This window comes from Salmo trutta, chromosome 18 (assembly GCF_901001165.1).
Source record: "Salmo trutta chromosome 18, fSalTru1.1, whole genome shotgun sequence".
NCBI classification, from domain to species: domain Eukaryota; kingdom Metazoa; phylum Chordata; class Actinopteri; order Salmoniformes; family Salmonidae; genus Salmo; species Salmo trutta.
Window position 1 is genome coordinate 51,923,892 of NC_042974.1, and position 17,088 is coordinate 51,940,979.

The following is a 17,088-nucleotide window of genomic DNA, read 5'->3' on the forward strand; positions in this document are numbered from 1 at the left end:
CCAGATGAGCTCGTACATGAGATACTTCCCTTTATCCACAATGATAGAACAGGAGGCCATTTAGGAGTTGAAAAACTCACCAATAAAATGAAAACAAGATTTTATTGGCCAGGCTGGCAGAGCCATGAAGCAGTGGTGTAAGGACTGTGTGGTGTGCACCGCATACAGGGTCCAGCCCCCAGAACAACAATGACAAGGTCTGTCCCAGGCTGCCCTTTTGAGAGGATAGCTGTAGACTTAATGGGTCCGGTAACAAACACATTGTGGTAGTGTCAGATTATTTTAGTACGTGGTTAGAGGCTTATGCCATACACAATCAGGAAGCAGTAACAGTGGCCAAGAAACTGGTCGAGGAATTTGTGTTGAAGCTAGGCGTTTCTCGTTCTATCCATAGCAACCAGGGGCGAAATTTTGAATCTACTGTTTTTAGAGAGATGTGCAATCTTTTACAAATGAACAAAACACGAACCACAATCAGATGGTTTAATGGAAAGAGTGAACAGAACTCTGATCAACATGCTGACACTTTTTTGTTGATGACAATTAAAGAAATTGGAATGAGATACTCCCATATGTGATGATTTCATAGAGGAGTAGTCTTATCTTCCATCGGTTTCACACCATACAGGGTGCTGTTTGGTACTGAAATGACGTTACTGGTTGATGTGGTTATGGGAACACAAAATGAAGGGGAACAGTATTTTTCTCAGTATGTGGAAAAGGTGAAAGTGTATTTAAGCACTGTAAGAGAATCTGTAAAGAGAAATCCCCTAAAAGCCACAGGTAAACAAAAGCAATACTTGGATTCTAAAAGGGGACACCCCAGAAGTATGAGGAAAATTAATGTGTGGCTTAGAGACTACCAGATGAAAACGGGGTTGTCACTCAAACTGAGACAGAAATTGAAGGGTCCTTTCAAAATTGCAAAGAAACTGTCAGAGGTGCTGTATGAAGTAGTACAGTGTAATGGACCTTATCATGCCGTGGTACACTACAAGCGGCTCAAACCTTACTTTGGGGTTGTTTCCGAGCATGAGGTCACGGTCATGGGACAAGAGACTGAGTTGAACACTTGACTCTTTTGTGACTAGTCAGAAATATTACCTACCCCTCAAGGAAACAGGGTGCTTCGAGGAAAGAGCAACCAATGTTGCCTAGGTTACCCTTCAGGAGAAGGGTGGGGGACATTGTGAGACTGTGGGCTCCAAGGGATGTTAATGCCTCAGTGGAATGGAAACTGGACACAGAGACTCATACCACGCAAACGGACGTGAACACTGAGTTGCCCTGTGCACCTGCAAGAGAAAAAGTGTCTACTTTGAGACGGGTCAAGCACCTGAGTCAATTGCAGCAGAAGATCACATGGGTCTGGGGGGGGGAGACCCCAAATAACTATTAGGAGGCCTGTTTGGCAAGAGAGTTTTGTGTTGAACACAGTCAATGCATTCTGAATGTGTTTGGTTACTGTGCACTTCTCAGAGGGTATTTTGTATGTGTTTACCCAGGTTATTAAACACAGGGTGTTCAGTTTAAGCAGGGGGTAATGTAATGTTTTATTCATTCTAAAGTCTCTCAGCCTATCACACAATGTTAAGCAAATTAGTTGCTGTATGTTATGATGCGGAAGGCATGTTGGAGAGTGTTTGGGAAGGCATGGTGTGCACTGTATGTTCATTCAAATAAAATAAAATGTGATTATTCCATGAGAAATCAGTGTTTACGCTAGTCAACAAACAACGTGCGAGTTTCTGTGGCCTTACAGGTTCTTTACAATAGCATCTTGACACATCACACAGGCCGGTTTGGTCGGGCAGCTGTTATTTGGGATCCCGAGTGACGCAGCGGTCTAAGGCACTGTATCTCAATGTAAGAGGAGGCACTACAGTCCCTGGTTCGAATCCAGGCTGTATCACATCCGGCCGTGATTGGGAGTCCCATAGGCCGGCGCACAATTGGCCAGGGTAGGCCGTCATTGTCAATAAGAATTTGTTCTTAATTAACTGACTTTCCTAGTTGAAGGTAGAACTTTTTTTAAAGAATGCAGGCTGCGCAGCAGAGCTAGCTTGTGTGTGTGTGTGTGGTGTTGCTAAACATAGTCATGCCAACACAATTTGTTTAGTGCGGCAAGTGCTTAGTTCAGTGCATTGTGCAAGTAGGCCTAAGGCAAGTATTTATTTGAGTCAAATATGCCGCAGACCACAAAAAAAACAAATCATATTCAATACGAATATACTCCAGACCAGCATGCATTCCTCCATGGACCGGCGGGGGTTTGAGAAAGACTAGACGATGAATCATTTTATTGAGATCACACTTGGCGCACTTGATATTGCAAGCCCAGTACAGAATCAGGGATGAGGGGCATCATCGGGCACACGAGATATAAGCAACTACACTGAACAAAAATATAAAACACAAGATGTAAAGTGTTGGTCCCATGTTTCATCAGCTGAAATAAAAGATGCCAGAAAGTTTCCATACCCACAAAAAGCTTAATTCTCTCATTTTGTGCACAAATTTGTTTACATTCCTGTTAGTGAGCATTTCTCCTTTGCCAAGATAATCCATCCACCTGACATGTGTGGCATATCAGAATAGAATTAAACAGCATGATCATTACACAGGTGCACCTTGTGCTGGAGACAATAAAAGGGCCACTCTAAAATGTGCAGTTTTCTCACAACACAATGCCACAGATGTCTCAAGTTGAGGGAGCATGCAATTGGCATGTTGACTGCAGGAATGCCCACTAGAGCTGTTGCCAGAAATTAATGTTCATTTCTCTACCATAAGCCACCTCCATCATTTTAGAGAATTTGGCAGTACGTCCAACCGGCCTCACAACAGAGTGCCCCATGGCGGCAATTGGGTTATGGTATGGGCAGGCATAAGGTACAGACAACAAACACAATTGCATTTTATCGATGGCAATTTGAATGCACAAAAATACCGTAAAGAGATCACGAGGCCCATTTATTTTTTTAGGTATCTGTGACCAACAGATTAGCGGTCGACCGATTAATTGGCGTGGCTGATTAATCAGGCCCATTGCAAGTTTTCATAACAATCGGTAATCGGCCTTTTTCGATGCCGATTATGGCCGATTACATTGCAATCCACGAGGAGACTGCGTGGCAGGCTGACCACCTGTTACGCGAGTGGAGCATCAAAAGGACCTTGTGGCTGCAAGGAGCCAAGGTAAGTTGCTAGCTAGCATTAAACTAATCTTATAAAAAACAATCTTCACATGGTTGATGATATTACTAGGCTAACTAGCTTGTCCTGCGTTGCAAATAATCAAAGCGGTGCCTGTTAATTTACCATCGAATCACAGCGTACTTCAACTTAGCCAAATGGGGGATGATTTAAACAAAAACACATTCGTGAAAAAAAGCACAATTGTTGCACAAATGCACCTAACCATGAACATCAATGCCTTTCTTAAATTTTGGCCCTCCAATAAAATCGGTATCGGCGTTTAAAAATCATAATTTGTTGACCTCTACAACAGATGCATATCTGTATTCCCAGTCATGTGAAATCCATAGACTACGGCCTATTGAATATATTTCAATAGACTGATTTCCTCATATGAACTGTAACTCAGTAAAATCTTTGAAATTGTTGCATGTTGCGTTTATATTATTGTTCAGTATAATTGGAGCCAGCATGTTAAAGCATAAAGTAGAGGGCATCCTCCTTCCTCTGAGCTCAGTGGGCATCCAAGGGCCTTGTTATTGTTGTCTAAGGGCTCTCACTCTGTGTGTGTATGTGTAAGGTCGTAGGTTTATTCCAGCACTGCCACCAGTGCATGTGTGTGCAGTTGGGTATACAGGACATCCCATCATTGTGGTATTGTTGTCTGAGGCTCACAGGGATGGGAAGGTTAACCCCATGATCCTGAGGTGAAGGTGTCTTAGCGTGTCATCTTTTCTGCCACAGGGAGAGAGACACGGTTGTTAAGCCCACACAAAGCCCCTCGCTAAAGCCACAGCCTCCCAGGAGACTCAACGTCTCTCTCGCCCTCTGACACTCAGTGTTTACATTTTTTTTTTTTAACTCAATACAAATCTGCGAAATTGTACTTTTGTTCGGTATTGTTCTCAAACCTTAAGCAATATGACATTTAATTGATTACAAATGACATGACCCTTTCCTGGACCAAACCCCCCCCCCCCCCCCCCCTAAACTGTGTACACTGACATCTCCCTCAGCAGATGCTCTTTAACCAGTAACTTCAAATATCACTCATAATTAGAAAATGTTTTCCTCAATAAAGCAGCTATCAGTCAGTGCTAGTAAGAAAAGTGCAAGTGCAAGAAAGGCAAGGGTGTTATCTTTCACTTTCGTGAGGACAACAACTAGTTTTCCCCTTGGTTTTATTAGGCAGCTGGTCAGCCACATTATTATTCCTCTCAAACATTGGTCACTTGCGACTACAGGAAGGCAGAGTTTTCTGCTGGAAGACCTCTCTGATTCGCTCTACGCAGATGTCGGAGGCCACCTTTATCTCCTCTGCGAATCCCGATAGGCTTAGGAAGCCATGTGGGAGGTCCTCCACCACCCTCAGGGTCACTGGTTGGCCCATATTCCGCAGTTTCTTGGCAAACATCACAGAGTCATCCAACAAGGCATCCAGTGCAGAGGCCTGTGGGGACAGACGGGGGAGTAAAAACTACAGAAAACTCAGAGATTAAAGTGGAAAGACCATCAATTGTGGAGTGAGAGACCAGTGAACAAGGACAAAATAGGCCTGCTGCAGTAAAATGTGTCTTGGCTTTTCTTTCTTTATCTTTTCCATCCCTCTCAACCTACAAACCCGTCTGCCTAAATCAGCATTTCCATAACTCGGTCCTTGGGACCACAAGGGGTGCACGTTTAGGTTTTTGCCCTAACACTTCACAGCTGATTCAAATGATCAAAACTTGATGATTAGTTGAATTGGCTGTGTAGTGCAGGGGAAAAACCAAAACGTGCACCCCATTGTGTCTCGAGGACTGAGTTTGGAAAACCCCGTCTTAAATGCATTGACTCTCCGCCTCCCCATCCCTCCTCTCTCACCACTAAGTGTACAGGTGGTAGTCCTCGCAGTAGGTCGTCAGAGGCTAGCAGGGGTGACACAAACGGGTTCTTGACGGTGGGACAGCTAGAGGTCTGGATCACAGACGGGCGCTCGGAGCGCAGGGGCTCAAAGCCTTCTGGATAGTCCCTGGTGTCTGAGGAGGAGTCGGATGAACATGGCAACACTGATCTCTGGTGGGCCTCGTTGTCCAAGGACCTCCGGTGTGACGATGACCATGACCCTAGGACCTCTGCGGGAATGAAGGACTGGATCCATTTGGACGCCCCGTGTGAGAGGTCACTGATCAGCGAGGCTGTGTCTCTACCTAGAGCGCTCAACGTGCTCATCCCCTCTGTAGGCTGAACCGTCTCAGAGTCTACACCTGGAAAGGGTGAAAAAGAGAAAGACAAGGTCATTTGGAAAAAAGGAGAAATAATGTAATTTAACTTTTCATATTGAAAACAATACCACACATATAAATACAGTAAGGTACTGATAGCTACTTGAGGAAAAATGTACTTTCTATGCCTGTGATATGTGATTGACCCACCTAGCTATTTAACTAAGTCGCTGTGGATAAGAGCATCTGCTAAATGACAAATGTTTAAAAAAAATTAAAATAAGACTGGAGTGTGACTTTAACTAGCTTCTACATAACCTTTGACTAATACCTTCTCATGCCTTTCACTTCCTTACCTGTGTAGGCGTTGATACACTTGGAGAGCACCCCTAAGGGCAGCAGGAGGTCAAAGCTGGTGAGAAGGCGGGAGGGCGAGGCTTCAATGGTGAGCAGGGTAGCAGGATATGCAGCCATAATACCATCAGGGATGCGCACACCGCAGGCAATGGCCCTCATGGACACAGTGATGCAGAGGTTCCCCCCAGCACTGTCCCCACACAGACACACACGCTCAGCAGTGGAGCCTAGGGCAGAGGAACAGACCAATCAGTACCAGCGGGTCTGAGAAGTTTTGTTGTTATACTGCATTAAAAGATGTACCAATATGATTGACCTGGGGGTCCTCTGTCGAGCTAAGAAACCATTTCCTTTGGCTCTTAGCTCTAACACAGTGGTAATGACACTGACCCAGAAGATGGCAGTTCTTGAGGGCCCAACAGTAGGCGTAGAAGCACTCCTCCAGGGCTCTGGGAAAAGGGGCCTCAGGAGCCAAGGAGTAATCCACAGACAGGATGGGGACATTTAGATCCTTGGACCAGCTCTTCAGATAGTTCTGGGAGATGGAGATATGACAGGAAAATTAAACAGCAAGGTTAAACAATATGAAAGTATACATGGTATGTGCTGAGCCCCAAGCTCCACTTAATTACTGTGAAACTAGGGTTTGGGTTTAGCATAAGTAATTTCAGGCGACACACCACTACCACTATCCCAGGCCTATGTACCTCATGGGATTTGGAGGTCTGGGACACGAAGCCTCCTCCATGGAAGTGGATCAACAGCCAGGGGGAGGGGGGACGCTTCTGGGCACCAAACGGTACTAAAGATAGGGAAATGGGTGGAGCTTCTGTACGAGCGAAGGCTAGCAGCTCTTTACTGTCCTGAAGAAAGAGAGAGGGTAAGATGTATACATCCTAACTGAACCCTTTTTAGAGTAATATGATTGATAAAACAGTGTAGACCTGTGATGAAATCAGCAGATAATAAGCACAAGGTAAGAGCAGAGTTCTCACCTGTCCTTCTCGAAGCTCATAGGAGATGAGGCGCATGTTGACAGGTCCAGGGCCCCAGTGGGCCACTGGCGGGGACACAGGGGTAGAGAGACGGGGGTCTGAAACCAGGGGGAGGAGTAGCGGTTCAGGGGGTATGGTCAGGGTGAGGTTCACCTGCACTAGGGTAGAGGTTAAACTGGCAAAGCCCTGTGGAATGGATGGACAAAAAAGATGGAGGACATTGCAAACAGTCATAAAAGGAAACAAACAGGAAGATGAACTGAGCAAGGAGAGACTGAGTAAGTAGGAGAAACACTGCTCCCCCTTTGTAGAGTGGTGTGATGAATCACACTTGGTCCTCAATACCAATAAGACAAACGAGATGTGCAAAGACTTCAGGAAGCGTACAACACCTACCTCTGCAACATCTATCAGAGGTCAGAACATAGAGATTGTAGAGGAATACAATTATCTGGGTGTCCTCTTGGACAATAAGCTTCAGTGGTGTAAATGTACAGACCTGATCTACAAAAAGAGTCAACAGAGACTGTACTTTCTCAAAAAGCTGGGATCTTTTAATGTACACTGTACTATACTGAATCTGTTTTACAAATCTTTCATTGAGAGTATTTTAACTTTTTGTATTGTTTGTTGGTTTGGCAATGCCACTGTCAGCCAGAAAAATATGCTGAGAAGGATTATCACCACAGCAAGCAAGGTACTTGGAGTCAAACAGACAGGCCTGGATGAGGTCTTTAAGGTCAGGGCCCTCCGCAAGGCTCACAAAATCATTTTAGACCCAAGCCACCCCCTGTACCTGGACTTTGAACTACTCCCCTCTGGGTGCAGGTATAGGGCACCACTCGGCAGGAAAAACAGAACTAGACAATTTGTGCCAGGTGTGATAGCCCAAGCTATTTAGGAGGGATAATGTTCCTGTCGACCCAGTAAGGCCAGCAGGCTAGTCTCTTTTTATTGGTATGTAACTGTTATGAAAGTTGTATTGTCAATTTGTTTTGTATTTAAACGCCACTTTAAACATGTACATGACACTGCAACAAAATTTCCCCATGGGGACAATAAAGTAAAGATATGCAGTATATTTTTACATTTAGCAGATGCTCTTACCAAGAGAGACTTACAGTTAGTCCATTAATCTTAAGGTATCTAGGTAAGACAACCACATACCACAGTCATAGCGGCTTTACTGAGGAAAAGTTTAAACTATCAGCAAAGTCAGTGCTAGTAAGAAAAGTATAATTAGTTAACTTCATCGGGGTAGGGGGCAGTATTTTGATGTCCGGATGAAAAGCGTGCCCGTAGTAAACTGCCTGCTACTCAGGCCCAGAAGCTAGGATATGCATATTATTAGTAGATTTGGATAGAAAACACTCTGAAGTTTCTAAAACTGTTTGAATGATGTCTGTGAGTATAACAGAACTCATATGGCAGGCAAACACCTTAAAAATCCAACCAGGAAGTGTGGAAATCTGAGGTTTGTAGTTTTTCAAGTGATTGCCTATCTAATACACAGTGTCAATGGGGTCATTTTGCACTTCCCAAGGCTTCCACTAGATGTCAACAGTCTTTAGAACGTTGTTTCATGCTTCTACTGTGAACAGGGAGAGAATAAGAGCATATGGAGTCAGACGACTGAGAAAAATCACATGAGCTCAATCTCGCACGCTCCCGTGAGAGTTAGGTATGTTCCTTTTCATTTCTGAAGACAAAGGAATCGTCCGGTTGGAATATTATGGAAGATTTATTATAAAAACATCCTAAAGATTGATTCTATACATGGTTTGACATTTTTCTACGAACTGTAATATAACTTTTTTGACTTTTCGTCTGAACTAACTGCGCGAGCACAGTGCATTTGGATAACTTGGAGGTATTTGGAGATAAAGATGAACTTTATCGAACATTTATTCTGGAACTGGGATTCCTGGGAGTGCATTACGATGAAGATCAAAGGTAAGTGAATATTTATAATGTTATTTGTGACTTCTGTTGACTCCAATGGCGGGTATCTGTATGGCTTCTTTTGGTGTCTGAGTGCTGTACTCAGATTATTGCAAAATTTGCTTTCGCTGTAAAGCTTTTTTGAAATCTGACACAGCGGTTGCATTAAGGAGAAGTGTATCTATAAATCTTTGAATAACAGTTGTATATTTTATCAACGTTTATGACGAGTATTTCTGTAAATTGATGTGCTCATTCACCAGAAGTTTTGGGAGGCAAAACATTTCTGAACATTACACGCCAATGTAAAATGGGGTTTTTGGACATAAATATGAACTTTATTGAGCAAAACATACATGTATTGTGTAACATGAAGTCCTATGAGTGCCATCTGATGAGGATTAAAGGTTAGTGATTAATTTTAGCTGTATTTCTGGTTTTTGTGACGCCTCTCCTTGCTTGGAAAATGGCTGTGTGGTTTTTCTTGTCAAGGCGCTGTCCTAACATAATCTAATGTTATGCTTTCGCCGTAAAGCCTTTTTGAAATTGGACAGTGTGGTTGGATTAACAAGAAGTGCATCTTTAAAATGGGATATAATAGTTGTATGTTTGAGAAATTTGAATTATGAGATTTTTGTTGTTTTGAATTTGGCGCCCTGCTATTTCACTGGCTGTTGGCGAGTGTGTCCCGCATACCCCAGAGAGGTTAAGAACCTCCTCCCCTCACCGATACAAGCTCTGATTCGGTGAGGTTCCAGAAGGACTTCCAGAACTTCATGTCCAAGTTCTGGGTGATCCGCTCATATTCTTCTCCTCTCAGCTCTGGATCAATGACATACTTCCCAGAGGTAAAGAGGGAGAATGCTGCCATGCCTGAGGGATATGGAGGAGAGCAAATGGGAAGTCAGTATAGCACTGCACACTATGTACTAACTTTGTAAAATGCCAAAGGATTACCACAAATCTTGCAATAGGCCCTACAAGGTAGATAATCAGTCAGTTGTTATGACAACTAACATGTATAGTTTCACAACTTCATACAGCCCAAAGAATTCAGAGACTGACCTAACCCGGAATGCTGTTTTTCGTAACTCTCGCCAAACGAGACCATGCTTATGATTAATGACCGCAGGATCGGACGAAGGGAAGACGAGAACTGGGGAAGCAGAGGGGGAAGAAATATTTCAGAATCTATCCATTCACCAAGTACATTTACACATACCCGGAATTTGACTTAGTGAATAGTTGCTGCCGGCAATAAACGATGTACAGACAGAATACAGACAGCAAGTCAACATACAGGATATACAATATAAACATAGTGAACATAAAACTCTGGAGAAAAGCTGATTTACAGTGAGGGTATACAATTTACAGAGGGAATATATCTCTAGTACTCCGGTTGAGAACCACCGCTCTATAGCATCTCCCCCTGGGGGTGACTGACCTGAAAGCCCAGGCAGCGTCCGTAGAAGCAGGCCTTGTGCATGGAGGCATACTCCCTCACCAACCTCCTGCTCAGCTCTCCGTCCTGCTCTCCGTACAGCTGCCCGGGACTGTTGTCGTGGAGCATTCCCTGGGCAATGTAGAGGAGGGCCCGTAGCTGACACAGGACACTGCCATAGGCTTCCATCTCTGAGGCATTGTGGTCGGCCCTGAAGAAGGCCCTGTGGCAGTTAGAGGCAATGTAGCGGCCATTGTGGATGATGTGCAGAAGGCAAGACTGCAACACCTGTGAAATTGGATTATATTTTGTTGGCTCTGAAATATGAATACAATTGAATTTGGGGCAGCATTTTGACAATTGGCTGCCGCCCCTGATCGGCTACTACATTACCCGCGGCACCCCATTCCCACTTCTCTCAAAGTTCACTCCCACTATCCTTGGTAGCTATGGTGATGTGGGGGTTCTATATGGGATTATCCAATTGTGAAACATTGAATCTGACAGTTATTTTTTTCATGTTTGTGTGTGACAAAGACGATTAGTGATTAAGGCAGTAGCCTAACCTAGCCTGTTAACTTTAGCTAGCTACTACTAGTGGATATTATTTTAGCTAAAAGTCATCTATAGAGATTTGAAACAATTTTCTACCATGTCTAAAAGACAAAAACTATCAGGAAGCGAATTTTTTTTTTTTAAACTATGAGAAAAGAGGCACAATCTCTAAACCAAAGAAATTTGCTGGTGAAATTTATCAGCGTGCAGCAATGTCCATCAGCCTTTGGGGAGAATGACAAGCCTACGAGGACAGGCCATTTATTCGCTGAGAATGATGTGCCCCCGTTCGCTGATTCTAGCAGCGAAGAGGGCAAACCGGATGCGTCCGAGCCATGCCCTTCCACCGATGATGGCAGCTCTCTGGCTGGACAAGTACAGGTGGTCGCACCAGGCCTAGTCACACCTCCAAACAATGCCGGCGAAGATCCTACTATTTTTGACCCAGACTCGTCGCTCCCCATCCCGGATGACAGTGGTGGTGCTGCTGCTAAATCCGACTCCCAGACAAAGAAACAAAAGATCCCGGTGAGTGGCCAAAATATATAAATGGATCTTTATGGGATGTTAGTGCAGGCTGGGCCACATCAGGATAAGGAGGGGAATTTCCCAGGAGATGAGGAGCAACGAAAGTTTTCGGTGGCCCACTACAATAGGAGGATGGCGAACGGGGAGAGAGTGGAGAGACCAAGGCTTGTCTATTCCAACAAAAATGATGCAGCCTTCTGTTTTCGCTGCAAACTTTTTTCAGACGAGTGCAAATCTGTGCTGGTCAGGGATGAAATCAGGGACCGGAAGAATCTGTGCCACCTCGAGAAGTCGCATGAGAAGTCACATGACCACCTAGATAGTTTCCAGAGGTGGAAGGCGCTGAGATCAGGCTGGGGTCCAATCAAACTCAGACGATTTGATTTCAGGACCATGGACAGCTACCAATTGAAAACATCGCTGACTGCAACGCAGCACCACAGCAGAGGAGAGGCCACTAGGTGGAGATGAAATAAATTTGATATGTAAAGAAACAAAATTCATTAAGGCTGGGTCATTGACAAAGCTTATTTTACACTGCTCCAGTGAAACAAGGCCTGTCATGCATTTACGAAAGCACTTGTTTCCAAAGCTCAAATGATCTTACTGTTTTACAGTTCTACAGGAATATAAAAATGTTAAATATGTAATATAAAAAAAAAAAGTGTTATTTTTATTGTAATTGTAACAATTATGGAGTCGTGCCATGTGTGATAACAGGTGGGATATTATTAATAAGAAACTTGTTTTCTGGCCTCCTGAGCGGCACAGTAGTCTAAGGCACTGCATCACAGTGCTAGCTGTGCCACTAGAGATTCTGGGTTCGAGTCCAGGGTTCGAGTCCAGGCTCTGTCGCAGTCGGCCGTGACAGGGAGACCCATGGGGCGGTGCACAATTGGCCCAGCTTCGTCTGGGTTAAGGGAGGGTTTGGCCGGCAGGGATGTCCTTGTCCCATCGCACACTAGCGACTCCTGTGGCGGGCTGGGCGCAGTGCACGCTAACAAGGTCGCCAGGTGTACGGTGTTTCCTCCGACACATTTGTGCGCCTGGCTTCCGGGTTAAGTGGAAATTGTGTCAAGAAGCAGTGCGGCTTGGTTGGGGTGTTTCGGAGGACGCACGGCTCTTGACCTTCGCCTCTCCCGAGTCCGTACGGGATTTGCAGCGATGAGACAAGACTAACTACCAAATGGATACCACAAAATTGGGGAGAAAACATGGTAGAAAAAAATTAATATTAATAATTAAATTTAAACATGCAACTTGTTTTCCTCATATAGGTGGTAGTGATAGCAAAATTGTAACTCTCCGATGCAGGGGTTAAAGTCAAATTCCCTTCTGCCTGGTAAGGGACCTTCTGTATGTGCACACGTCCACCAACATTTTCTATTGGCATAAACATATATAATTGGAGATTATTTCTTTATCTTCCAAAAAATAAGTGGTAAGCCTACCTGTTTGACAGACAATTACCCTATCCATAGATGTTGGTATAGCCAAATACTCCAATACTGTCGCATGCGCTGATTAAATACCTCCGTGTCTGGGAAGGGCTTGGTGTGTTTGACTAAAACCAGGGCTTGAATTGAGTGAGGGTATCACATATCCTTTTTGCCCTTTTCTTTAACAAAGGGTATGTATTGTTTGCTTTACATTTTGAAATAAATACATAAAATGTATCCAGATTATATCAAGCGTTCTATAACAATGCTTAACTCTGATGCCTTATGGTAGAAACAAGCTCTGAAATACCTGTGAAAGACGTGACTCGGATCAATATGGGGATATATTGATTCCTCTCTATGACAATCTGAAGCTAAACTGCAGCCTATAATATTTGAGGAGATTTAAAAAAATAAAAAAAACAAAAAAAACAAAAAACAAGAGAGACTTTGCTATTCTGTCTTTTCTCTTTCTGAAAAGACAAGATGTTTGTTTAAACCCAGGCAGCTTTTAGGGAAGCACTTCTGTTGTTGGGTTATACAACGGACGAGTAGCCAGCGGTTGAGCCTCTTTCTGGGTGGAAAGGTAACTTTTGAAAGTGCCATGCTTAGATTCTATAGGATGTCTAAGATGTCAGTTGGGCGGCAGAACGTCCAGGGCATTGGTGATTTTATCACTGTAATCAGATTGAAAATATTAGGCTATGTTATTGACATTGAACTGATTATATAGCCTACTAACCAGATGTGTTAAAATGCGTAGCATAGGGGCGGCAGAACGTCCAGGACCGGCCCTGCTCCCTCCTGTTTTCCCCTCTATGTCAAAGAGAATGAGAGGCAGAGTGATAATTCTACCCTACCTTGACCAGTGTGCGATACCCATTCCCAGGGGTATCGGAGTCTAAGTCATAGTGGTGGTAGACTGCAGTGATGCCAGAAATCACAGGTTCCAGGGCACGACCATGGTCCTGAATCTTTCTCATGCATGTCACCAAGCGTCTGGACACGTTGCCATATGGCAAGTCGGGAGGCCCAGACAGAGCAGTGATGTTTTCTTCACACACCGTCTCCAAGGATGTGAACACAGCTATCCAATCCATACCTGAGACACTAGAGAGCACACATACAGAAATATAAACCAAACCTAGTCCAAAAACATGATTTTTATTTCTGAATAATCATACTAGATCTGAGCTTTGAAAGTTTAAATAAGGAGATGTAATGATTTTTATATCTGACAAACCTTTTTTAAAATGACTGGTTTGGTTGTGTGTGCCAAAGGTCAAAGATTAAAAGATGCACCAAGCACAGGACTCCTCATACAAACTGACTTAGCAAAAAAAAAATAGGCTGTTGAGAACATTTATCAAAATGTACACTAAATATTGTCCTAAACCCTTAAATGTATAGGCCTAAGTCAATAGAAGGGTAGGCTACTAAGAATCAACAAATCAAACCAACCTTGCTCCGGTATATATGACTGACAAGTTATGTAAGCTATATGTACGCCAGATATGTAATAACCATGTTTCCATTACAGGTTAACGTTAGCTTATACAAAACGTTGAAATTGATTTTTCAACTAACCTGCTCTTGCGACACCGTCTTCGTTCTCGATCGGTGAAAGGGTGCCTTATAAATGTCCGTGTCCAGTTGCAGTGGGTTCTACAAAAAAGCGAAAATTAAAAAACATTAAATTCATGTTTTGTACGTCGAGGAGGTTCCTAGCCATTTTAGGGTGTGTTCGTAAATTCAATCTGGAGTGCCAGATGTGCGCTCTGGGGAGGCTCTAATCGGGGAGTAGCGTTTATACGTGCGTTCTGACCTCACAACGGTAGTCAAGCATCCACGCTAACTGGCTAACGTTGGCTAGCTACTTCCAGACACTATAGCAGAGCTGGTTAGGCTGTTTTCATGTTATCCAGAGCACTGGTGACTGTCACTGTGCTGCTGGCAACCATTTAATTACGCGTTTTTGCCGAGGTTTACCGACACCGGCCATATTCAACGGGTGTTGAGCGTTCGTAAATTCATCAGTTATTCTTCGCTCTGGCACACTCAGACGAGACGAGTGTCCTCTGAAATCGGTGTGGATGGCCAGAGTAAATTTACGAACGCACCCTTGCTGCCCCGCATCTAGCGTTTTCCAGCATCTTTGCAGGAACTATTCTATGCGACGCGGCCACGTGTTGACGTAGTTGACAGTGCGTCACACAGTGCGACCAAAACAAAGATCGACACACATGCAAAAGGTATGTCACTCGATACAAAACATGGATTTAATATTTTAAAAAAGTGTCACACAAGCATGAAGATCTTGTGCTAGAGGGGGGGTCCAATGGGGTGTTCATGCAGGAACCCCGGAATTGCGTGTTGCAGTTGAACACTAGTGCATCAGACTGGGTTCTGGAGAACGGAACCGCCATCACCGGTGCATCCTTTGACCCGCGAGTCCTGACGTACTGATCCTAGCTCAAGTTACTAACGCATAGCGAACGTTCTCTCTGTGTGGCGTTTTGGGAAACGTATGTTATCCGTCATATTCGGCCGTTGAAGGAAATATGTATCGTTAAAACACTACACGACTTTTGGACGTGCTCCCAAATATTTCATTCCGTCCATCCTCAACCCCAGGACGTGGGTGCTCACATATTACGATGATTCCCTAGTTGATCATACCCTGCGTCTCGGTTGTCGTAGGAAAAAAAAAAATCTGATACACAAAACAGTGAGCTGCTTTATTAGTGTGCACATTCTGTGCAGAAACGAGACGAGGCCCAGAATATAGACTTAATATGCAATAATAATGATAATTGGTTTTTGTCATGGTAGGGAAGCAGATGTAATATTGGTAGTTCGTTTTGCATGGCCCGGTTCGGTGGAAATTTCACTTGAAACGGTCTAAAACAACAAATCCACTCAACCGGGGCACTGGGCCATGTAAAACGAACTTTCCCATTGAAAAGGCATTGGGTTTTCTCCACAGTTCCACCAATCTGTCTTCTATCACCGCAGTCCGCATGGTGCGTGTTGTTGTTCATTTCCTCTTCGCCATACAACAATATGCACAGCCAACATTTACTGACATCTGACAGGTGTCTGGAGAACGGAACAGCCAAAGTCGGTAGTCCTTCACCCGCTCAAACTACCAGAATCCCGGAGTACTGATCCTAGTCCAAATTCATTGGATTCCCCCCGATCATGAAAATGTATGTATGCCCGGCATAAACTAAACTCCATCGCTATCGGGAAACTGAGCCCTGTTCAATGTCCATTATTAATGCATTCTTAAACTTCCTTCGTTTCCCCGAGTGGCACAGCGGTCTAAGGCACTGCAAATCAGTGATAAAGGAGTCACTGATAGAGCCTGGAATCGAACCAGGCTCTATCACAACCGGCCGTGATTGGGAGTCCCATAGGGCGGCGCACAATTGGCCCAGCGTCGCCCGGGTTAAGGTTTGTCCGGGGTAGGCCGTCATTGTAAATTAGCATTTGTTCTTAACTGATTTGCCTAGTTAAATAAAGATTAAAAAAAAAAAAAATAAGTCACCTTTCATCTAATTACTCAAGACTCCCCAGCTCTCAGAACCTAACCAGCTGCTTGATGACGTCACCACACATCGACAAATAAACAACTCCACTCTAAACTGACAAAATCCACTCTTCCCAATATATAAACTTTAACTGGTAGCCGCGATATCATCTATCCCGACGGTAACCACATGTAAATCCATATAGTTAAAAAAATAAATATATAGCACTTTTAAACACGACATAGAACTTTGGAAAAAAGTATAAACTACCCAAACGCGCTTCAGCCCTGCCCAGTTGAAACAAAAAAGGGAATCAGCTGGTGCTTGACTGAGGGATTTCAAAATCCCCCCAAAATGAATTAACCCCAGAACACTTCTATTGAAGATTATCCGGGAGAATAAAGAACAAGGAGCAATCAGTTGCGGCGTAAATCTGACCGATTTATTTACGGGAGAAACAAATTTAATCAGAGGCTCTGATTAAGGCGATTCATACCGAAACGTAAGCAAATATTGTTTGTTTGTGCCGTCAATACATCTGTCAGATTTACGCAAACAGTGTTATTAAATGTTTTTCTCCCGGATAGTCACCAGTTGAAGTCTCCTAGTGTACGTAAAGTTTTTTTTCTACGACATTGAATTTGGCCGCCCAAGACTGGCAAAAAATGGTGACGGACGAACGACAATTAAACAAGTGACTTCAAACGAACACTTGCAATAAACGTGCGACCTATGTTTACGATAAAAGTTATTGTACAGTATGATCAAATATGGAAAGCCTTGTATTGTACAGCCTACAAACTTACCAACACGCATCCTCTATTCTTCAGCTGACAGTTTCTGTTTCGCCCCACCGATTGGGGTGCGTTCAATTCGCTTAAAAATAAATCTTTG

The 17,088-nt window shown here is 43.8% G+C and overlaps 1 protein-coding gene across 1 annotated transcript; it reads right to left on the bottom strand.

The window, feature by feature from the left end:
- Positions 1–4,045: 4,045 nt before the first annotated feature.
- On the bottom strand, positions 4,046–17,088 carry LOC115153499 (hormone-sensitive lipase). Its single transcript, XM_029698993.1, has 12 exons — positions 17,001–17,088; positions 14,249–14,326; positions 13,522–13,771; positions 10,143–10,427; positions 9,761–9,851; positions 9,423–9,568; positions 6,755–6,940; positions 6,467–6,622; positions 6,150–6,294; positions 5,759–5,986; positions 5,062–5,444; positions 4,046–4,648 (listed from the first exon to the last, which is right to left on the bottom strand). Exons 3-12 carry the CDS (start codon positions 13,759–13,761, stop codon positions 4,427–4,429), a joined length of 2,082 nt encoding a protein of 693 aa, XP_029554853.1. The 5' UTR covers positions 13,762–13,771; positions 14,249–14,326; positions 17,001–17,088; the 3' UTR covers positions 4,046–4,426.